General features: G+C 38.4%; 6 protein-coding genes across 10 annotated transcripts; 3 read left to right on the top strand and 3 right to left on the bottom strand.

The window, feature by feature from the left end:
- Positions 1-889: 889 nt before the first annotated feature.
- LOC124306470 (protein dispatched) lies at positions 890-7,101 on the top strand. Its single transcript, XM_046767229.1, has 9 exons — positions 890-1,602; positions 2,103-2,240; positions 2,315-3,007; positions 3,077-3,464; positions 3,555-4,144; positions 4,228-4,791; positions 4,894-5,194; positions 5,277-5,577; positions 5,658-7,101. Exons 1-9 carry the CDS (start codon positions 1,465-1,467, stop codon positions 6,013-6,015), a joined length of 3,471 nt encoding a protein of 1,156 aa, XP_046623185.1. The 5' UTR covers positions 890-1,464; the 3' UTR covers positions 6,016-7,101.
- A 255-nt stretch (positions 7,102-7,356) lies between these two features.
- LOC124306472 (targeting protein for Xklp2 homolog) lies at positions 7,357-13,713 on the bottom strand. Of its 3 annotated transcripts, XM_046767235.1 has the most exons (8): positions 9,445-9,928; positions 9,189-9,276; positions 8,988-9,120; positions 8,829-8,924; positions 8,566-8,745; positions 8,320-8,478; positions 8,023-8,201; positions 7,357-7,945 (listed from the first exon to the last, which is right to left on the bottom strand). In XM_046767235.1, the coding sequence occupies exons 1-7, from the start codon at positions 9,569-9,571 to the stop codon at positions 8,028-8,030; spliced, it is 957 nt and encodes a 318-aa protein (XP_046623191.1). In that variant the 5' UTR covers positions 9,572-9,928; the 3' UTR covers positions 7,357-7,945; positions 8,023-8,027. The 3 variants fall into 3 exon arrangements, with proteins under 3 accessions (XP_046623191.1, XP_046623190.1, XP_046623189.1); XM_046767234.1 differs by lacking the exons at positions 8,566-8,745; positions 8,829-8,924; positions 8,988-9,120; positions 9,189-9,276; positions 9,445-9,928 and adding exons at positions 12,101-12,280; positions 12,364-12,459; positions 12,523-12,655; positions 12,725-12,812; positions 12,981-13,713 and having other exon boundaries at positions 7,357-8,201; XM_046767233.1 differs by having other exon boundaries at positions 7,357-8,201.
- LOC124306475 (prefoldin subunit 2-like) lies at positions 11,006-15,995 on the top strand. 2 transcript variants are annotated; one of them, XR_006908630.1, is made up of 4 exons: positions 11,273-11,436; positions 11,518-11,641; positions 11,724-12,004; positions 15,544-15,995. XR_006908630.1 is itself a non-coding variant. In XM_046767239.1 (3 exons), exons 1-3 carry the CDS (start codon positions 11,288-11,290, stop codon positions 11,901-11,903), a joined length of 453 nt encoding a protein of 150 aa, XP_046623195.1. In that variant the 5' UTR covers positions 11,006-11,287; the 3' UTR covers positions 11,904-12,010. The 2 variants fall into 2 exon arrangements, 1 of the variants encoding a protein (XP_046623195.1); XM_046767239.1 differs by lacking the exon at positions 15,544-15,995 and having other exon boundaries at positions 11,006-11,436; positions 11,724-12,010.
- On the top strand, positions 14,757-15,473 carry LOC124306474 (prefoldin subunit 2-like). Its single transcript, XM_046767238.1, has 3 exons — positions 14,757-14,975; positions 15,057-15,180; positions 15,263-15,473. The coding sequence occupies exons 1-3, from the start codon at positions 14,827-14,829 to the stop codon at positions 15,440-15,442; spliced, it is 453 nt and encodes a 150-aa protein (XP_046623194.1). The 5' UTR covers positions 14,757-14,826; the 3' UTR covers positions 15,443-15,473.
- LOC124306473 (GTP:AMP phosphotransferase AK3, mitochondrial) lies at positions 15,658-17,924 on the bottom strand. Of its 2 annotated transcripts, XM_046767236.1 has the most exons (4): positions 17,541-17,923; positions 16,766-16,885; positions 16,327-16,499; positions 15,658-16,227 (listed from the first exon to the last, which is right to left on the bottom strand). In XM_046767236.1, exons 1-4 carry the CDS (start codon positions 17,710-17,712, stop codon positions 16,018-16,020), a joined length of 675 nt encoding a protein of 224 aa, XP_046623192.1. In that variant the 5' UTR covers positions 17,713-17,923; the 3' UTR covers positions 15,658-16,017. The 2 variants fall into 2 exon arrangements, with proteins under 2 accessions (XP_046623192.1, XP_046623193.1); XM_046767237.1 differs by lacking the exon at positions 16,766-16,885 and having other exon boundaries at positions 17,541-17,924.
- Positions 17,925-18,742: 818 nt separating this feature from the next.
- LOC124304956 (cysteine protease ATG4D) lies at positions 18,743-22,770 on the bottom strand. The gene is made up of 6 exons (XM_046763780.1): positions 22,296-22,770; positions 21,521-21,688; positions 21,068-21,418; positions 20,334-20,615; positions 19,829-20,229; positions 18,743-19,751 (listed from the first exon to the last, which is right to left on the bottom strand). Exons 1-6 carry the CDS (start codon positions 22,330-22,332, stop codon positions 19,566-19,568), a joined length of 1,425 nt encoding a protein of 474 aa, XP_046619736.1. The 5' UTR covers positions 22,333-22,770; the 3' UTR covers positions 18,743-19,565.
- Positions 22,771-23,397: the final 627 nt, after the last annotated feature.

Raw genomic sequence — 23,397 nt, 5'->3', positions numbered from 1 at the left:
AATGTTATTTTTTTCGATGCCAAATAATGATGCTACAGCTATCTAATATGTCGTATACGATTGTGGGTATGACACACCAATTCTAAAAAGTATAATCTATCCGATTTATAAGTACTGCTGCCCACAGGATGACCGTTCAAATTAAGTTGCAATCACGAGGATTACAGATAGTTTTCGTTTGCAGTATCAAGTTGCAGCCATTGAAGTTGATTTCAAGTTGAAACGGCATCGCGCTTGTTTTTATATAATCATTTAGGCCGCTGATATTTTTAGTTTTAAATTTATTTCTGATCTTTTATTGTCACGCTCGTAACGTTATAACCCAGCAGCGCCTAAGCCGAAAAAACAAACTGCACAATTTTTTTGGGTTGAACTACAAAATGTAACCAATGTATTTGCGTCTACTTTTTCCGATAGTACCGTAAAAATAAACAAAATATTCGGTTTCCTGTAAAATGTAATTTTCTCAATAAAGATCGGACTTGTAGTTATATAGCCTTTACGACAAACCCTGTATCTTACTTTCCAATGTATTTAGTCTTTATAAAACTAATATGGAAGTGCAACCAAAAACTTCAAGTTTTAACGATCACTGCTGCAAAGCTATATTCAAAGAGCGGATAATGAAGTATCAGAATTCCGAATTTTTTATTCGTTTACGTGGAAATACAAAAACGCGCAAACGAAAGTTGAAGGTATTTGTTATAATCGAGTTGCGCAAAAATGATTAAATTTGTCTACCGTTACCTCAAGTGCTTTATTACCGTTATGAAGTGGATTTTTGCAATTTCGTAGCCTGGTTTTCTGCGCATTGTAGGACATCAGTGCGCGTGTCGATTTTTCCCAATTCTCCCAGCGTCTCGAAAGCCGGGACAACAGAGAGAAAAACGCGCATGCGTCCGTTAATCCCGACAGTAGCTTAATAGTAGAAATGACGCTTTAACCTCGAATTTATTGGTCTCTTTCAGTATAAACAAAACACTCATTCCACGCCTATATACAGTGTATATTCCAAATTTCAAATACAAATGTAAACTCGGGGGTCTTGACGTTAAAAAAATTAACCGCATCGGCAATGATAATAAAAATTACCAAATCTCTGCCTCTCTGGAAAGGTCGTCGCGATTATTGGAAATTCTCAGTGTACATCGCGAACGGTGTTTTAACTAATGTCCTGAACCCAGATATTAATTGTAATTAAGATTGCGTTGGCTTTATTTTCTGCTAGAGCGCAACAATTGTTATAGTTAAAATTAAGAAATCAAATTTTAACTGTATATTACAGACTGATGCCAAATTTCAATTGTCTTAATCTCAACGGCGTGCTATCGGTATTGTACCTACATATACACGATATTTGCTCAATTTTCCATTAGCCCTTTATTATATAGTGCGTAGAAAACTAAATAACAATAATATTAAACTTGAGGCGTAACTAAAAAGGAAATATTCTTACGTACAATCATGGAAATATGGTGGTTTTCCCGTGTCGTGGCTTATCATCCCTACGCTATTCTTGCCGCTGTTTTCGTCTTCTCTTCAACTTGTTTGATAGTCCCGTTAACTACTAAAAAATTCCCGGACTTTTCCGACCCGCAATTAGTAAGTATAAAAAGTTCTTTTCCGGATAAATAATCAATCTCATCGCGTACGATTATTTATATAATCATTGTCTATTTATATGTGTGGCCAAGCTTTCATATGCAACAGGGGAATCCCATGATTACAATTTCAATGCACTTTTTCTTGAACCATGAATAATGTATTTACTAGATTGCTTATATTATAGATTGATGAATGTATTGAAGATTTTATAATTTACTTTAAACCTTTTTCATTTTATAGAATGTAACTAGCCGGATTTCGTGCTTCATCGTTAGTTTTATGCTCATTCGCAATGGTCACGAATTCGAATTTCCAATTTTCATTTTTTGGTTGAATTGATAGTTTAATAAATAGACGGCATTTTTTTAAACATCAATCGCGCGGGAAATTACCTGGTCAGCAGTGCAATTTTCGTCAAGTATAAGTCATAGAAATTATGGTATATTTCAATAAATTCAGTAAATACTAGTTTATTAACATAATAATAAACTTCACAGGGTTTCGAAGCTCGAGGAACAGTCTTGGCATCGAGATTAACAACATGGCAAAATTTGATAGAAGCAATTAGGCCTCGAGGAAGTCTCATTGCAAACCCTCTGGAATATTATCATCATATTTTGCAATCAATGAGCCTAGTAAGTTATTACTATCTTATCATTGTTATTATTGATGCACATGAAGAAGTAACAAAGTATTATTTTGTTAATAGAATGAAACTAGTTTGATGACTCACAACACAACTACCCAGATAACTGTGGATAAGAAGAATCGTAAAAAGGGTAAAAGAAAGGGTAAAAAATATGGGAAGAATAAAAAAAATACAGATACGGAGGAGGAAGGTGTGAAAAAAGACAAATGGACAGAGCTGATGGAGTTAAAAGAAAATCAGAGTTTCCGTTTGGAGAATCCAGAGACTATAAGGAATCACGCCCACTTTGATAGCGACGGTTTCTTTTGTAATTCCCCGACCGCAGCCTATGCTCGTATTGTCCTCAGATCTGTTTCTGGTACCGAGAACTTATGGTCTCTGGAAGGAATACTGGCTCAATGTCACATTGACGCTGCGCTTCGCGCCAACAACGAATTTCCAGCCTTGTGTCAAATTCAACTCCAAAGCCAGCACGGTGATACAGAAAAAAAATGCTGCCGAAGCTGGTCACCAGCAAACTACGTGGCTTTACTGTCGAACAGAACCTCTTGTCTGGGTGTTACAGAAAGTGATTTGAACAGAGTAAAACTCTTGCTCAATAGGTGTGCTCATTTTTATCACAACCTTCAGCTTACTCCAGATTGCGCTGACGACCCCGATTGCCGAAGGCATGTGACCCCCGATTGCTATTTGCACAATGCTCCGTATCATCTACTCTATTATCTTCTTGATACCGAGTTTATACCCTCTTACGTAAGTATCTCGTCGTATACTTTTCCTTGAAAGTGCACTACTATTGGCATCTTTCACTTTCATTTTCAGAATGGAACCACGTCACCTAAACTGAACACAACTCTAAATTCCGCCATGCTTTTCTTACCAATGGCTGCCAGTTCTGCCACTCTGGACTTTTATCGCGGACTAAACGAGGACGAATTAACTTACGGCAAATTCAAAGTACAGGGAATGCAGCTGGGGCTGAAGAGCACGCTCTTTGATCGCCTTTTGGTTTCAGATTCTTGTCTGCTTCTCGCAGGCTTCGCATTCGTCACAGTTTGCATATGGGCGTATACCAGCTCAATTATACTAACGGTAACAACCATACTTGCCGTTCTCTTCAGTCTGGGCATATCGTACGCCTTTTATACTCTCGTTCTCCGAATAAATTTCTTCCCATTCATGAATTTACTGGCTATTGTTGTCGCTGTTGGTAAGAATTCTATCTCAAACGTCAAGCAATATTGTAACCTAAATGGGCTTCTTCAGCCATTCTGATTGTAAATACACACAATGTTTTCAGGAATTGGGGCCGACGATGCCTTCATTTATTGCAAAGTATGGGAATGCGGGAAGCAGAAGAAATTGACTGGCGGTGGACTGGTCAGTCTGGTCCAAGAAACGATGAAGCATGCCGTTCCATCTATGCTGGTCACCTCACTGACTACAGCAGTTGCTTTCTTTGCCTCTATAGTCAGCAACGTTACGGCCATAAATTGCTTCAGTTTGTTTTCTGGAATGACCGTGATAGCCAATTTCCTTTTGATGGTGACCTGGTTACCGGCAAGCGTTGTTGTCTCCGAACACTGTCACCTCACCTTATTATCGCCAGCCAATTTCATTGTGAGGAAAATCTACCGCCCCCTCAGGCTTTTCCTTGGCAAAGTAGCCACTGATTTTGGCAAAGTACTTTCCAGAATCGCTATCGAGTTCAGATGGTTGTGGCTACTGATTTGCGGATCCACAGCTGTTGCTGCCAGTCTAGTTGTCTTCCGATATCCAGGCCTACAGCTGCCAGATTCCCCTGATTTCCAACTGTTCGATAGTTCTCACCTCTTCGAAAAGTATGACTTGGTTTTCTCGCAACGCTTCTGGTTCGAAAAGCTAGAACTGGTAAGCAAATATCATGACATGATTTCAGTTTGTTTGAAAATTAACAACAAGTTTTATCTAACTATCAGTATTGCAATCCTCAGGGAGACGGCGGCGAAGTTTTGCCATTGAGATTTGTGTGGGGAGTGAAACCCGTGGATAATGGGAACTACTTGGATCCAGGAGCAAGAGGAACATTGGAATGGGATGAGACCTTTGACGTGTCGAGTAGGAAGTCGCAGCTCTGGCTGCTGCAATTCTGTCGTAGTCTCAGAATGCAGCCGTTTTATCGAAGTACTTTGGGTCCCTTACTCCCAAACTGCTTTATCGAATCGCTAAAGGCTTTCATGCAGCGGCGTTGTGTGGATCCCATAGATCTGCAAATAGATCGAGCCCCGTGCTGCGAGAACAGTACTTTTCCCTACTCACCATCTGTCTTGGAACATTGCGCAGCTGAAGCAAACGCTGATTTATATCGCACACCCTCTTACCTTTGGGGAGGAGAATCTTCCACTTTGGCAGGACTGAAGTTCCTCAAAGAAGACGTACACCTCACTTTGAATAACACCCAACGGCCTCAACCCAAAATCAAGGCCCTGATCATCGAATACGACAGCAATTTCACGTACAGTCTCTCATTCACAGAAATGGATCAGTTTTACCGTCAGGTAAAGCTTAATCAAACGAGAAGTAAAAAGAAGAGAAAAATACTGAAACATGCGACGACAAGTATTGTCCACTCATATTCTGGCATCATTATTTATTCACAGGTTGAAAGCTGGATGAAGGAGCAACTGCTGAAGGCACCATCCGGAATGCGAGGTGGTTGGTTCATCAGTAGACTAGAATTTTACGAACTTCAACGAACTCTTTACGAGGGTACGCTATGGGCTATGGGAGTATCGATGATCTTAGCATTGGTGGTGCTAGCGCTAGTCACGCTCAATATTCTGGTCAGTTTGTACGCGATTGTTGCAATTGGAGCGGCGATAGTCGTCACAGTCGCATATCTTATTCTGGCTGGGTGGAGGTTGAACGTTCTCGAAAGTGTTGCGGTGTCCACAGCAATTGGTGAACAAAACTTTAATCATCTCATTACGTTTTTGGAGCCAGTTTCCTTTTCCCCATTTTACCCTGAATTCTTTCCACGCAGGTCTCGCGGTTGACTTCAGTCTGCACTATAGCGTCAGCTACAGAGCTTCCACCTCCGAGGATAGAGTTGATCGGGTCAAAACAGCACTCGAGCAAATGGGAGGACCAACGCTCATGGCAGCTGTGACTAGTGGAGCTGCTGGCGCACTTATGCTTCCGTCGCAAGTCTTGGCTTACATACAAATCGGATTTTTTCTCGTCGTCGTAATGACTGTGAGCTGGACTTACGCTACCCTATTTCTCTGCCCAATTCTGGCTGTAATTGGACCGTCGCAAGGCTTTGCCCAGTACCAGTATCCGAGGTACGTGAATCTCGTCGGTGAAATCTGAAAAGGTGCGAGGTACTATCGAATTTCATCTGGAGATAAAAATGTTTTTCCAGATTTTCGGCATCCTGGTTCCGTTCAAGGTTTCGTAAGGAGACAGAAGAGACTACGACTGGCGTCATGGGGAACCGTAAAGCCAAGGAACAGACCAGGAAACAAAACAGGGAGCGAGAGCGTGAACGGGAAAGGGAGCGCAAAAAAGGCCGAGGGATGCTGTCGGAATCTACACTTAGCACGTCGAGCACCGTTTGCCAGTTTCATTGTGGCGAGCTGGAAGTCCTTGCTGGGAGAGGACCGCCATCTTCATCGTTGCCACCTTCTCCATCCTCGACTCTGTTGTATCTCGAGCCTTCGCAATCGGGTCCCTCGACAGGTAGAAATAACAAGCGAAAACCGAACAACGAACTCGACTAAGAGGTGTATATGTGTCTTTCTGAATTCTGCAATCTTCTGCTGTTCAAATGGTAAGTAAATAAGAGTCTACCTAAAGTATTAAAGCTTACTGATGATTCAATGTCGTGAACGAATTGATGGACAGCTGATAAAAAAATTGGTGATTGTATCGTGTAATGCTAATTGTGTATACGTATGTGATGGTAAAGATGTTGCGGAAAAAACATCGATGTACCTAACGGATAAATATAATTAATGTATCGAGTCTTTGTTGGCCGTGATCTCAAGGCTGAGGATATTAATATAAACAAGATTGTTGTTACACTGACTGTAGATTCAGGTGGGATTTTATTAATAGGTTGAAAGTTGAATCATTGTGAAAAATACAAACTCAAGTTGTAGACAACTTGAATCCAACTGAAAACTACTGGATTCTAGAGAAAACATCTGAATGACTTAAATTATAATAAGAATTACATATTCTTGGCCTGAAACAAATTTTTATGAAGTGAGATGTAGGTGCAGCTTAACGTTAAATTTTCCAAGTGTGTATATATGTGTATATTATGTATATACATGCATATGCACAGAGATATGATATAACTTGAGTTATTACTACATGTTGTTATATGATCGTATGTATATATGTATACTATATTGATATTATTTTACTGCGACGTTACGTATACTTCGTAGATTATGGTGACGAGTCATTGCGAAAATTGCCAATATTTTTAAAACGACACTGTGAAGTAGTCCACTTATGTTCCTAATTTAAACGGTGTAACAAGCCATATGATATTGAAACGGGTATTCATACCTTAATAATACAATGTATTTTCAAAGGACTGGTGAATGTATTCTAGATCAGTATTCAAGTAACACAATTTGCATGTGATGATGATAACGATTGCCTTTGATACAGTGACGTCTTACAGATCCCAGTTTAATTTTACCTGTTTTTAGATATTTCAAGAGAGCGTTATGCCTTCTCTGAATAAACTTATACCTCGTGAGAAATTTCATTTGTGATATAGCAGTGCTTTGAGAAGCCCTACAAACGTGTATCAAGTAAATATCATAACGATAAAGCTATGTTAATTTAAACTATTGTATGCATCTCATACATATCAAACTTTTTAGTTTAGACATGATCCATTGGCACCTCATTTTCTACGCCGGTGATCGTTTTGTTTCTTAATTTTTACTCGAATGGTCCGCAAAGTATTATTAGTAGTAATATCATCGTACAGAATATTTGGCAGTTATATTTCATTGCTTGGATATTATAGGTATTGTCTCTCTGAGAAGCTCAAAAACCATCGAGTTTAATTTATTTCATAATTATTTTTATACAGCTAGTATATACTATTCACTTAAACATACATACTTTTATTGCTAGATAAGTATATGCTTATCAGTTTTGTAGATTTAAGTAGTAACAAAAATCGGCAATCCAGGCATAGATCAGTGGAGGAATTATTTACTGTGAAACTTTTTGATTATATATTTACTACCTAGATCTCGATGGCCCAGTAGGAACACAAAAAAGCAAAATCAACACGGAAAATTAACAGTATTACCACTTTTTTTTTTCGCTTTCTACACGTCGGGTAAACTACCTTAGTGTTTGTCATTCCGTTCGTAAAACCGTATACTCGTAATTAAATACCGGTCAATATATTGAAGAATCTTATTGAAGACAGGTTGAACGACAATAAAACTGGTTACCCTCAAATGTTTTATTTCGTTGTGCATAATTATTAAAAAATGACGACAATTTACCAAGCTATCGCTGATATTCTTGGAGGTATCTGTGGTTAACGAGTCACCAAAGAAGAATGCTAGGAAGAAGGTCGGTGACTTGTACAACTAAACGTTAATCTTACTGTTATGAAGAATTGATCCAAGATTTACGTAATATTTATTATTATTATATATTATGATTACACTAGGATATTAAGTACAGTAGTCTTTATTATTATGTTAATTACAAATAATTAATAATGCAAAGAGAAAAAATTGTAGAACAGTTAGCGCCGCTGTCGTTTAATTACGGCCGGAGTGATTGGCTCAGTCAGAGGACGCTTAGCTACCTGGGCTACTTGTACACTTTTAAAATATCGAATCGGCTGAGCTTTTGGCACCATTTTCTTCCTCATTTTTAGGATCTCTTCTTCCTCCCGTTTTTTCAGCGCAACTTCCTTCTTCAAATCACAAAATGCAAAGTAATGAACACATCTCTTTGAAATTCTGATTAGCAGTGTTTTTACTACTTTTTAGAAAAATCTTACCATGCAACAGTCAAATGATTTTTTGACTTACCAATTGTTTCAGCTCTGCTTCTAGCTGCTCCTTATTCTTCAAATAATTGTCAAAAATCTTTCTTTCTTTTGCTCTTTGTTCAGAATTGAGAATGGGCGATGATGGCAGCATTAGAGGTTGCTTTGGCACTATCGGTTTGAAGGGAGGTCGCCGCAGGACCTTAACATATACGATTCAAACAGTACACCACAGTCAGTTTTCCTTTTGTGATTATTATTTATAACTATGATTTCCCCTGACTGATACCTTAGGTGATCTTGCTCTGAATTTTGGCGGTGCTGAATCCGAGTTCTCTGTAGCACATTTATGTTTTAATTTGGAATTTATAGTCATGTCAGTTGTATTGGTGTTAATTGATATTTTTTGCAAGAATTTCGGAACTGGGTTAGCTCGAAATTTTCGCGCATCTTTTTCTGCTTGTAACACCTGAGAACGTACCCAAGACATAGATGTCGGTTAATTTCCAACATCAAGAGTCGCTCCTTAAATTCAACATCTAGAATACATACCGTCTTAATACGCTCAATTTTTCGCTGCTGAAGCTGCTTGTTGCGCTCATCAAAGCTAAAAGGTTGCATCTTTATACCGGTTTTCTGTTTATCGAGCTGTGCAATAGAAGAAACAACGAACTTTACCATTTTTGAATTAAGTATATAATCTTAACTTACATTTGGTGCAGCCTGAGGCTTGCTATTCACCCTCCATGGGAAAGGCTCGAGACCTTGAACGCGAAATGGGGTGCTTGTGATAATTTTTTCCTGTTCTTTGGTGGGATTCTTCAGCCCTATCTTTTCTAACGGTCTAAAAAAAATGAGCATATAGCTATACTACATTTTCGAATTCATGTTTTATCAAACTTTTCATCTCACCTTATAAAATCGTCCGAAACGTCATTGGGCAGTGTCTGATAATGTTTATTAGTCAGTTGCTTCGATGAAAGGTCTTGATTTCTGCGATCTACGTTTTAGTAAATATAAGATAAAAAGTATAAGATTTAACGTCACATAATAGCAGAATTTATAGTTTACACGGGAAAATAAAACATTGATTATATTATTATTTGTTTATGTAACAGCTGTACTGAAAAATATCGTTGTAGCTCAAACTAGGCACAACCATGGTTACCAAAAAATGAATCCTTTGCCTCTGGGATGTTATCAGCAAAGGAGATATACTGCGGTGACTCGATAGAGTCGTAAGTGCTTGCAAATAGAGAAAAGTGGGTGTCGCTTGACGAAGCCATAATTTCCATAGTCTTGAAGTTTTGTTTCACAAAGAAACAGCTAAATGAGTACTGTTAAAATCAATGATTGATCACTCCAATAACGGGTTGATCGATAAAATTGATTTTTGGCAATAATCTTATAATTTCATGGAATTGATCGGTTGAACAGAATATACTGAGCAAAATTATGAGTACGCTATTACAGAATAGGTTCACTATTCAAGAATACAATATTAGGTGCTGATGATGGTGAGGTTTCAGTAATACTAAATTTGAAATATAACTGATGCTGGTCACTTCAACACAGACAATGGATTTCAAAGTGTTTGCCTTCCATCAAGTCTGGACAAAAGGTCGTAGACTTTGCAGAGGGAACCAGAGACAATAACAAATGTTTATGGTTTGGTGTGTGTGACACATGTATTTAAATGAGGCAACAGGTACATCGTATACTTATGGGTACACTACTAAAAGTGTGATTAATATTTATCTGAAAGCTTACTGAAAATAGTACAAATGCCTACAATAAAACGGCTAAATTGAACCCTAATAAAAGCAGTGACGATCGAGCCACACGCAATATACATACGACAATTTACAAGATTTTTGGTACGAAAAATTTCTGATCATCCTACTCTGAAACAGTACAAAACCGAATTCAAAACACCAGAAACAATTAGAGTTAGAAACTGTGAAGAGCATTCAATGGGTTGTGAAAGAAACCGCATTGATTGTATATCTTCCTGAAACAGTTTGTGCTACAACTTTTTGGTGGACATTTCAAAATGACTTCGAAATAAGAAAAAAGGTATGAGTGTAATGATTATGGGACAATTGAATTTTTTCATGAACTAAATTACAATGTTCAGTATCTATAATAATCATATGTGGCATAATAGAGGGTATGGAAATTAATAATACGGATTTTTTCTCATTTATTATTAGCTCACATTTTTGAGCTAATAAATTTTTCATAAAATGATTTGCTGGGGTTTTCTTTATTCATAACATGGATAACAATTGGGGAGTAGAGATGGTAAGCCCATATATGTGTGACCATGCGCGTTCACGTATCTCGGATCATATCAGTAGTTTCATTTTTCACATTTCCCGCCATCCAAGCATTCTGATTGGTTGACTAAACTTTTGAAACTAATTAGAATGCTTGGAAATGTGAAAAGTGAAATTACAATCGAACCGAAGTTCCCTATGGGTCTAAGCCCGAAATAACGATCCTATTTGATAAGTTGGCCCACGCTGTCTAGGCAGTGGCAAAGATACTAAACTTGGCCTCAATGCGCTTGCTCTACAAAAAATTTGGAGTGTAGTGTGAACGTATTCATGGTGTAAGTATACAAGGTGTACTCTTGTGCATCTACCGCTGCTACGGCCATTGAGAATGTGCCCCCACTAACGTCATTTACATTTAACTACAATTGTGTGACGTCATGTGGGAGCTTATTACGTGATTTTGTTACTGCGCATCTCTGTTTATAGCACTCCTTACATAACTCGCACCATAGTTCCAATTGTCATCAAAGAATCACGCATGCGCCAGACAATCGGACAGTATCGGTTGAAGTCAAGTTCAAATGGTAAGCGAGAAATCTTAGATATCGATGTGTCGTGAAAAAGTCGTTGCTTCAACCGAGAGGGGTCGTCCGCACCGTGATCCTCCATTATTATTTGAAGTGTTCAGAGAGCTGAGTAAGACTGAAAAATCGCGTGAACGAATCTCCAAATATGTCGAGTGACAAGAAAGCTGGAAAATCCTCGATCAGAGGTGGAAAATCTAACGAAGAAATATTCGCCGGTTTTCAAACTCTGCGTAACGAGCAGAGGGTGATGGCAAATAAGCTGTCAGAAATGGAAATGGAGATGAACGAGCATAAGTACGAGTCAACTATTTTTGACATAACCTAATAAACGCAGATTTATTCCCTGAATATTAATTCGACAGAGCATTATTTCAGGATCGTTATCGACACTTTGAAAAATGTCGATCCCTCCCGAAAATGCTACAGAATGATCGGCGGCATTTTGTGTGAACGTACAGTCCAGGAAATCACGCCAACGTTAATATCCAACAAAGAGCAGGTTAGGTCGCCACCGCGTGGCGATAAAAGACATTGGATAAAGGAAGAATAATAGCTTTACTGAAATTCCTTGTATTTTTCAGTTAGCCAAGGTGATAGATGCACTGAACGTGCAGCTCGCAAAGAAGGGGCATGAAATAAACGAGTATAAAGAAAAACACAACATTAGAATTCGTGGTCAGGATGAACTGCAACAACCGGAAGAAGATGACGCGAAACAAGCCAAGAGAAATGCAATAGTTGTTAACCCAATCGAAGTCTGATGCTAATAATTATATTCTGATCTTAACATAACTTCCCATACTGTTCTTTTCTGAACTCAACGTGTATTATTATTTTTTATTGGATATAAAGAAAGAGAAAAATCTAATACCTTAACATATGCGATTCAAACAGAACACCACAGTCAGTTTTCCTTTTGTGATTATTAATTATAACTGTGATTTCCCCTGACTGATACCTTAGGTGATCTTGCTCTGAATTTTGGCGGTGCTGAATCCGAGTTCTCTGTAGCACATTTATGTTTTAATTTGGAATTTATAGTCATGTCAGCTGTATTGGTGTTAATTGATATTTTTTGCAAGAATTTCGGAACTGGGTTAGCTCGAAATTTTCGCGCATCTTTTTCTGCTTGTAACACCTGAGAACGTACCCAAGACATACATGTCGGTTAATTTCCAACATCAAGAATCGCTCCTTAAATTCAACATCTAGAATACATACCGTCTTAATACGCTCAATTTTTCGCTGCTGAAGCTGCTTGTTGCGCTCATCAAAGCTAAAGGGTTGCATCTTTATACCGGTTTTCTGTTTATCGAGCTGTGCAATAGAAGAAACAACGAACTTTACCATTTTTGAATTAAGTATATAATCTTAACTTACATTTGGTGCAGCCTGAGGCCTGCTATTCACCCTCCATGGGAAAGGCTCGAGACCTTGAACGCGAAATGGGGTGCTTGTGATAATTTTTTCCTGTTCTTTGGTGGGATTCTTCAGCCCTATCTTTTCTAACGGTCTAAAAAAAAATGAGCATATAGCTATACTACATTTTCGAATTCATGTTTTATCAAACTTTTCATCTCACCTTATAAAATCGTCCGAAACGTCATTGGGCAGTGTCTGATAATGTTTATTAGTCAGTTGCTTCGATGAAAGGTCTTGATTTCTGCGATCTACGTTTTAGTAAATATAAGATAAAAAGTATAAGATTTAACGTCACATAATAGCAGAATTTATAGTTTACACGGGAAAATAAAACATCGATTATATTATTAATTGTTTATGTAACAGCTGTACTGAAAAATATCGTTGTAGCTCAAACTAGGCACAACCATGGTTACCAAAAAATGAATCCTTTGCCTCTGGGATGTTATCAGCAAAGGAGATATACTGCGGTGACTCGATAGAGTCGTAAGTACTTGCAAATAGAGAAAAGTGGGTATCGCTTGACGAAGCCATAATTTCCATAGTCTTGAAATTTGGTTTCACAAAAAAACAGCTAAATGAGTACTGTTAAAATCAATGATTGATCACTCCCATAACGGGTTGATCGATAAAATTGATTTTTAGCAATAATCTTATAATTTCATGGAATTGATCGGTTGAACAGAATATACTGAGCAAAATTATGAGTACACTATTACAGGATAGGTTCACTATTCAAGAATATAATATTAGGTGCTGATGATGGTGAGGTTTCAGTAGTACTAAATTTGAAATATAACTGATGCTGGTCACTTCAACAGAGACAATGGATTTCAAAGTGTTTGCCTTCCATCAAGTCTGGACAAAAGGTCGTAGACTTTGCAGAGGGAACCAGAGACAATAACAAATGTTTATGGTTTGGTGTATGTGACACATGTATTTAAATGAGGCAACAGGTACATACATCGTATACTTATGGGTACACTACTAAAAGTGTGATTATTTTTTATTTGAAAGCTTAATGAAAATAGTACAAATGCCTACAATAAAACGGCTAAATTGAACCCTAATAAAAGCAGTGACGATCGAGCCACACGCAATATATATACGATAATTTACAAGATTTTTGGTACGAAAAATTTCTGATCATCCTACTCTGAAACAGTACAAAAACCGAATTTAAAACACCAGAAACAATTAGAGTTAGAAACTGTGAAGAGCATTCAATGGGTTGTGAAAGAAACCGCAGATTGTATATCTTGCTGAAACAGTTTGTGCTACAACTTTTTGGTGGACATTTCAAAATGACTTCGAAATAAGAAAAAAGGTATGTGTGTAATGACTATGGGACAATTGAATTTTTTCATGAACTAAATTACAATGTTCAGTATCTATAATAATCATATGTGGCATAATATAGGGTATGGAAATTAATAATACGGATTTTTTCTCATTTATTATTAGCTCACATTTTTGAGCTAATAAATTTTTCATAAAATGATTTGCTGGGGTTTTCTTTATTCATAACATGGATAACAATTGGGGAGTAGAGATGGTAAGCCCATATATGTGTGACCATGCGCGTTCACGTATCTGGGATCATGTCAGTAGTTTCACTTTTCACATTTCCCGCCATCCAAGCATTCTGATTGGTTGACCAAACTTTTGAAACTAATTAGAATGCTTGGAAATGTGAAAAGTGAAATTACAATCGAACCGAAGTTCCCTATGGGTCTAAGCCCGAAATAACGATCCTATTTGATAAGTTGACCCACGCTGTCTAGGCAGTGGCAAAGATACTAAACTTGGCCTCGATGCGCTTGCTCTACAAAAAATTTGGAGTGTAGTGTAAACGTATTCATGGTGTAAGTATACAAGGTGTACTCTTGTGCATCTACCGCTGCTACGGCCATTGAGAATGTGCCCCCACTAACGTCATTTACATTTAACTACAATTGTGTGACGTCATGTGGGAGCTTATTACGTGATTTTGTTACTGCGCATCTCTGTTTATAGCACTCCTTACATAACTCGCACCATAGTTCCAATTGTCATCAAAGAATCACGCATGCGCCAGACAATCGGACAGTATCGGTTGAAGTCAAGTTCAAATGGTAAGCGAGAAATCTTAAATATCGATGTGTCGTGAAAAAGTCGTTGCTTCAACCGAGAGGGGTCGTCCGCACCGTGATCCTCCATTATTATTTGAAGTGTTCAGAGAGCTGAGTAAGACTGAAAAATCGCGTGAACGAATCTCCAAATATGGCGAGTGACAAGAAAGCTGGAAAATCCTCGATCAGAGGTGGAAAATCTAACGAAGAAATATTCGCCGGTTTTCAAACTCTGCGTAACGAGCAGAGGGTGATGGCGAATAAGCTGTCAGAAATGGAAATGGAGATGAACGAGCATAAGTACGAGTCAACTATTTTTGACATAACCTAATAAACGCAGATTTATTCCCTGAATATTAATTCGACAGAGCATTATTTCAGGATCGTTATCGACACTTTGAAAAATGTCGATCCCTCCCGAAAATGCTACAGAATGATCGGCGGCATTTTGTGTGAACGTACAGTCCAGGAAATCACGCCAACGTTAATATCCAACAAAGAGCAGGTTAGGTCGCCACCGCGTGGCGATAAAAGACATTGGATAAAGGAAGAATAATAGCTTTACTGAAATTCCTTGTATTTTTCAGTTAGCCAAGGTGATAGATGCACTGAACGAGCAGCTCGCAAAGAAGGGGCATGAAATAAACGAGTATAAAGAAAAACACAACATCAGAATTCGTGGTCAGGATGAACTGCAACAACCGGAAGAAGATGACTCGAAACAAGCCAAGAGAAATGCAATAGTTGTTAACCCAATCGAAGTCTGATGCTAATAATTATATTCTGATCTTAACATAACTTCCCATACTGTTCTTTTCTGAACTCAACGTGTATTATGATTTTTTATTGGATATAAAGAAAGAGAAAAATCTAATTCAGATGTTTGCTAACGAGTTTATCAAATTAGTTTGTGGGTTCTTTTCCAAATATTTTTATATTACCGTTCGGTTGTATTTGGAAACCCAAATTACACATTTCAAAATATTGTCCAGCACTTTTAATTGCGTAATTTTCATAATCTATACAATGTACATAATAACATGAGAGACAGTGAAAATTTTTACATAGTATTACAGGCTAGCTGAGACGTGTAGCATTGAAGTCTGAAGTATTATTTGTCATATTTTTGTGGATAGGTTTTATACTTTTATACTCAATTAGTTTCCCTAAATTTTGATATGTTGAGTGCAAACAGATGATAATTACTACAAAAAAATTGACACCATAAACATAAAAGCTATGGCAAATATGAATTTGATAAATTGAATTCGCCTATCTAATACCTCGTACGATTAATAAATTAATATAAAACACCTCTGGCAGATAAATAAAAAAAAAATCATCAAGATGTAAATTTTGCTACGTAGTCCTTTATGCTCGGCCACATTTCGTCTGTAGTACTTCCATGAAAATCACTAAGGATCCCCGTTTTCCTATAATACTCAATAACTGGTTCAGTATTTTTAGCGTAATCGTTTAACCGTCGTTCTACAACTTCCCGCTTGTCGTCCGGTCTCTGTACCAACGGTTCTCCAGTTACGTCATCTTTTCCCTGTAGGGCAGAAAGAAAAAAAATGGCGGGAAATTGAAACAGAATACGGTAACAATTGAAGTGTTCGATCGGCAATCATCGTTATTTGATAATACTCACCGACACTTTTGGTTCGTTGAAACCGATATTATAAACTCTTCCGCTAGGCAAGTGAACCCACCGACCCTCCACCCTCTTCAATATAACATCATGAGGTACGACGAGATTGATGACTATATTCACAGGATATAGTTGTTGTAATCGTTCTGCTTGGGCCACCGTTCGTGGGAAACCTGTGCCAAGTCTTGACTTAGATAATAATATATCATTGGCGTTATTGCGAAGGGTAAAGCTCAACGTCGCGACGATAGTCTACAACTTGGCCCCGCGCACTGACGCGCTACTTCCCAGCGAAAATCGGAGCCAAAAAACGGCGAAAAGACGTCCAAATGGCTTTAAATTTTTGAAAATGCGTCTCATGGCCTTCGAAGATGTCTTTCAGAAGACAAAATTTGTCGCATTGGTCATGTTTTTGCAGCCTTTTGGTTGATATACTCACCGTCCAGTAACCAATTTTTTTTATCCAGACTTTCGACTTCTTTACCGATCAGGACAATCATGGTTTCATCCGGTACGAGATCACCTTTGCTTAAGTATTTACTTACTTCCAAACCCAATTCTAAAAAAGATCATAATAATCATGGTGTATCACCAAATACGTATTTTGGGATGAATGACGAATCCGCGCGAAAGTGATCTAGTGTTAATCATCGCCGCAAATACAATACCAATTCGTTTCCTTTTTATGGGTTCTTATTTACAATTAGGTATGCTCATAATTATATATAGTTTCACCACAGTTACGACAAGAATATTTTGGTAACTGGTATTAGTGTACAATGGTAAGTCTGATTATTGTTACGTAATATAAGGAAACAGAAAAATAGTATTGTAAGGTAGGGGCATTCATAGGTATATATATTTTCACGAACGCTGAGTGATGCAATCTGTGACGAAACTTGTGACAGTTATCGACATCTTCAACAATAATGTTTTGATATGTTCGTTACTCTTATTTATCAGCGCTTATCGTAAAAGTTCGATAATTCTAAATAATGAATGCGCTTATGTAAGTAAAACAAATAGTATATGTATGGGATATGTATGTATGTTTGGATGCGTAATGGTTCAAAGAGCAATTAACGATGGAAAACAACGTTTAATAGACTGTTCTACAGGAAAAATCGTTCTCTTCCTTTTTCTTGTCGCGTTTTACTGTGGGTGAATTTTTATTTATTGATTGATATTATTGTTTGTTTCCATATATTCAATACCCGTCTTCTGCATAATGTGTCGCCGCAAAATATCCCCGCTCGAAACGTGGGTGACGTTGAAACTTTTCACGATGCGAGATGATACCGTGCCCTTTCCGGAGGCCGGGGCCCCAAGAATGACGGCCCTGAAGGCTGCACCAATAGCCCTTCGAGCTGTCGTGGCTGACGTCATCCTTCTCTGCCGCTCGATGGTTAGCCTTGAATCGTCACCAAAATTGCAACAGTTGCTCTGATGCGCCGACCAGTCTCAATGCGCTTACTGACGAAGCGCAGCAGTCTTACTACAAGATTCTACGAATGATTGCTAGTACGTTATCATTAGGATATGTAACACGTTCAAGCGACCCTTGATCCATGGTAGTGGCAGTCAGCAAACTGCGCGCTCGTATCTCCCCCGCAACCGATGAGGTATACACGCGCTGTGCGTAACTATGTGCGCGAAGCTTGAACTCACGTGGTTCGGACACGCACGTGGTTGAGCGACGGTGCTCGCAAGCAATCAGAGCAGCGTGGGCTGGGCCCGAGGCTAAGTGGAGGGGATAGAGAACGGTTCCTGCGATCTGATTGGTGCGCCGTGCTCATTCTTCAATAGCCTCGCTTAGGGGATAGTCGGATTTGAGGTTACGTCAGGGTTTGTTATCGGGGTAGGCGTAGGGTAAGGGGTTTGAAAATGAGACGAACTTTTGCGTAACTTGTACATATGGTATTTATTTCCTCAAAGGCATAACATTTGCCTGGAATTAATAGGTTCCGAGTCCATTTTAAATAGTTCGTTCGTGCAACGGTATTACTTCGCTAATTGATACTATTTATATAGCAATTTAACTAGAAAATGAATTCATGTAGGTATAAAGTTCGGATAGCGAAATGTAGAGTATCTATGTGAATATCTACTAGGCACGGGCAAATGATTGAAATGTCAACGGATTACCCGAAATTTTTTGGTTTCTAAAGTATAACTGGGTATACAAGAGTCTAACAGGGATTATGGGACTAGGTTCAGGTGTAGAGTCTAATTCGGGATCAGCGCAGACTGGTCTAATAAACAAGAACCCGGACTTGCAATACTAACTGTTCGGGTACAATGCTCTGCAGTCCCATTTGTATACAAATGGTTAAAAGGCGGAAGGTAGGTTTGTCATGATCCAATCGTGACACAGTCGTCCTACTGCATCCACCTGATAATTATATTCTTGTTTCACTTTTCCGTGCTTGTTGTACGCATGGGATAGCAGTCTTATTCCGAACAAGACAAGATATTCGTGCTTTGTATACCTTATGGCAGTGGGTACTTATTATTTGATTCACTGACAATGAAGGCAGGGGGAAGAGATTCAAGAAAAATAATGAACACGTTGGGTATGTATAACCCACGCTATTGGAATAATAAAGATTTTGCTTAAACATGCCTAAGCTACAGGTGTAAATAAATAAATAAATAATTTAAATCCTCTTACATTTTACGATACACATATTACTGTGCCTAGCACAAACTGCCAACGGTGCTGAACGCGTAAATCATTGATATGAAAAGAAAGAGATCCGTCAACCTATATATGTGTGTGTATATATATATATATATATATATATATATATATACACGTAAACATAATTTATTTATGCCATAGTAAAATACGTGTATACTGTTTTCGATTTTTTTTTTTATCACATAAAATTATAATATTATAGGTTACTAAAACCTGGTGAATTGTTACGTGTTTGACTAACTAAAGAGAAGGAAAAGATGTTAATTCATAAAACGCGTTCAAATTGTCAGTTGAATGTGCTAGTGCATAATTAAGTGAGTGTGAATTAATAAGTAATAGTAAGTCTTGAGTCATAGGAATATCGCGGCATTATCATCAGGTGCTTACCTAACATTCTTTTAAGTACTTTTTTTTAAGTAAATATATATCCTTTACATACATATCCGTTACATACATATCTATATATATGTTATATAGATACGTATTATGTATGTTTATGGTTGTTTTCACAATTTTCTCTAAGTGTACTTAATTTACTCTACCATTCGCACAACTCGAATTCTTCACACTCGTAATGACTGTCATCATCCTCGATCTTAGTGGACTCCTCGGACGATGACAAAACACTTTTTCTATTCTCCATACTGCGTTGAACGTCAGCGCCACTGCCTTCGCTGAAGAGGAACATTGGATACTCAACTTTCTGGTTGGGTGGTATCAAAAACTAAAATCACGAAAATAAGGACCAATATTTTTATCTGGTTTATCACATGCCTTGTGATCAGGGTCAAGTCTACTTACAGGCGTTACTACTGTCACAAAACTATCGAATGCAGCTTTGTCGCGAAAATAAAATCCCACACAACAGCTGGGGTCCATTTTTGACAGAAGCATCTTTCGTGGCGAAGTGCAGTGAAAACTTTCCAGTGAGAAATTTCGCCTCCACACATCAACCGTTTCTTGACAGTAATGTGGATCTAGATGGATCAGCTTGTCTTCCTGGTAACCGATGAAGTAAAGAGAGTGACGCGGACGTCCCCCAATCACCCCTATGCAGTCTTCCAAACTGAGAAGAGCTGTAAGACATGGTGCGTATCCGGGATTCAACTTATCCATGCCTAGTCTTAGAGGAACCAACAGTACTAGAGACCTCCAATTCCCATCGGGTTTCTGGCACACCTTTGCTACATCATCCATGTATACTGCGAGGAGAATAAATTAAAAGCTAGTCAAGTCACAGACTTCACAGTATTTCCAGAATCTTGAATGATTCGAAAACTATTGGACATCCACTAACGCTACCTACCGGCACAATCCTGTGCAACATATACTGCAAGCTGATCAAATTCAACGTGGCAAATCGCAGCACGTTCGACAGCCTGTTTGAGAAGATGAGCTACTGACGATGGACCGTACCAATCTCCAGCCTTTTTTCCAGCAGCTGTACCTAAAGAGACCAAAGCGTGTATGGAGAGTGGGGACAGTGGGGCTGGCTGATCCCCAAACCATTTGATGATCATTCTGTGCTGCGAATCTTCATGGAATTGCTGGACTGAATCAATGGACCCATCAGGTCGCCACCTCCATTCTATGCACAGTAACCTTGTCTATTAATAGAAAATATTTTACATCTGTATTGCAGTTTGAAGTCTAGCTGTTGCTTGATATTGCTTGTACTACTGCAGAAAGCTATGCTGTGAGCAATAATCAGTAGTTTTGGGTCAAGAGTTTTGTAATTGTTACTATTCTTCCAAAACTATTATATTTGGTCATATATTAGAATATTTTTGGTGTTCGAAAGACTCTAGCGACTTGCAATGTTATTATATTTTTAAAATATTTATTAAATCTGCAAAGAACAAAACATTTCCCATGTTTAAGAGTTGTGATGAATTTTTACGTTGGAAATCTGAGATAGCTTACTTCTTGATTCTCTAGAAAATCAATCGTTGACATTTTTTTGTCTAAATATCCTTTAAACTCTGACAGTTAACAAAAAATTACACAGTAAGATTTTTGTTTTCTTTCAGAAGTACTTGCCTCTGCCAAGAAAGTGACAGACTAGCGCTTGGGCTAACATCATTTGTCCACTTCTAAGCATACATCCCCAGCCACAATCTGTTGTAAAGTTAGAACCATTCAAGATGGGAAATTCCCGTCGATAAGTCAGCCACAAACGGGACGTGAAGTCCTTTCGAAAACCATCCATTCCTTGTTCTAAAGTACAGGCATCTTTTGCCAGTGACACATTGCTACCGGTTCCCATATCCAACCCTACAGCTTCAACGGCCCGTTCAGGAGAATCTTCATTTTGTCTTTTGTGGTAACAGGATCCAAGAAGAAAGACAGGAGACTCTTTCGAGAAGTTAGTTTTTATCTTGATGCTCCACCCTTGCAGTATTTCAAATACAGTGATTAATTTAAAGTTTCATTTTCCATATTGTTTGCAATAACTTTTCACTCTCAGATTATAAGAAAAGTGTCTGCAATTACCGTATTTCACATTATTCCACATCGACATTAGCTTCTTCTTCATTTTGCCATCAACCTCGGCACCATTGCTCGAGTCGTCGACCGATATTTGTGATATTTTTTGTGATGATACGGTATGACCGGGAGTAACAAACCCAGTGAACCATCCTGCTCCCCCACTGAATGCACCTGCAGATTAATTATTATTTCTTAAGAACCGTGTTAACAATTTTTAATCTTTTATGAACAGTTATCATTACGTAAAGCATCAATAATTTTTGATAAGTGGCAATAACATTTTTTTGTTTTAAACTAAGAACAAAGTGTCCATTATGTACCGATAAGAAATCAACTCATTTGTATCAACGAATTGATCCTTATATCATTTTCATTTGTACAAAAAAATGACAGCTGTAGTAAACATGAACTGACACATGTCTTATAGATTACGATGAGATAACAATAGCGTTAATATGGCAACTTGTGTTTCGACATGCGAATTTAAAAATATCATCATTATGATTGGTTCGTGGATTTTTCGTTTTTGTTTTAAGATACTATTGTGTTTTTTCGCCAGATTCAATGAAGCGTGCAATGAGAACAAAACTGAGCTATTTCTACGTCTCGCGTAGATTGGCGAAGCTATTTAGACCGGAACCATTTGACGAAATATACCTAGCCAGGCATACCGTGTACGTATGTACTAATATATGGATAAACATGGGTGTGATTTTATTTGCAATAACGTGTGAATTAGGGATGAAGGATATTTCATTTTATTTAATTTTTTTCTTACCTAACCTCTCGCGCGAGGATTGAAGTTGCCCGTTCATAACCGATTAAACTGCGGTACCAATGTCTAGAGTTTTATTAATCGTAGGCTATTATCACAAACTACATTTTCGAACGCGTAACACCAAGCTGAACAATCATACGTTTATTTAACTTTACGCAGCACTTAATCACCGTGTTTCCCACTTTTCAAGCTTGTCGAAATCGAACCGCCACTCGCCGCCGAACCCACTGAAGGCGTTATATTTAATCGCTGTGCATCATATCCGTGCTGTGCATTCTCATGGCATTCTCCCACTGATCCACACTGATCTCTATACCATGGTCTTACATACAGGTCTTGCAACGAACGTGGTGGGGGGTGGTCAGTTCACGTCCCAAACAAAAGTACAACTTATAGCCACAAGAGCGGCGCTACGAGTTATTCATAAGCTTATTATTATTATTTGGTGGAACCCTACCAATCTTTTTGATACTCATACACAGATAATCTTACGTTGTTATGTCACTCATATGCCTATGAATAACTGACAGTGTCGCGTAGTGGCCAGTAGTGGCAAAAAAAATTTGGCCAATAACGCGGCTACCCCCACCACTCAAATTTCGGTTCGTTGCAAGACCTGTATGTAAGACCGTGCTCTATACAAACTGGATAGTGGTCAGGTACCCTATCTCGCAGTACTGAGTGAAACCAACCCCCTGACACTCACCACTGCTCGTATACTAGAAAATTGTACGCGTCTTGTCCCCGTTTTTCAGTTCCTCTACGTGGCGCTAGTAGACTTCTGACACGCTCGCTGTCCTCGCAGACCGCGCGCAAGCTCGTCAGGTAACTAGTAGCGCCACTAGTGGTGGAAATTGGCGGCAGAATCGAGGGACATTTTGCGAACCACTTTTAGCAGCGTGTGTCAGGGGGCTGAGTGAAACCACTAGAAGATAGGAAGGGGATTTGGGAGGACGGAGGAACGAAGCAAACTTGTGACAAATTCTCCGCGGGAAATTTAATTGGGTGCAGGGTTTGAGGCTTGGGTTATTGATAAATCGAATATAATGTATGCCATGAACGTCTCTATTTTATCAGCATTTCGTTCTTTGTGGACTATTTC

This window comes from Neodiprion virginianus, chromosome 5, assembly GCF_021901495.1.
Source record: "Neodiprion virginianus isolate iyNeoVirg1 chromosome 5, iyNeoVirg1.1, whole genome shotgun sequence".
NCBI lineage: Eukaryota > Metazoa > Arthropoda > Insecta > Hymenoptera > Diprionidae > Neodiprion > Neodiprion virginianus.
This window is presented reverse-complemented; position numbering and strand designations above follow the sequence as displayed.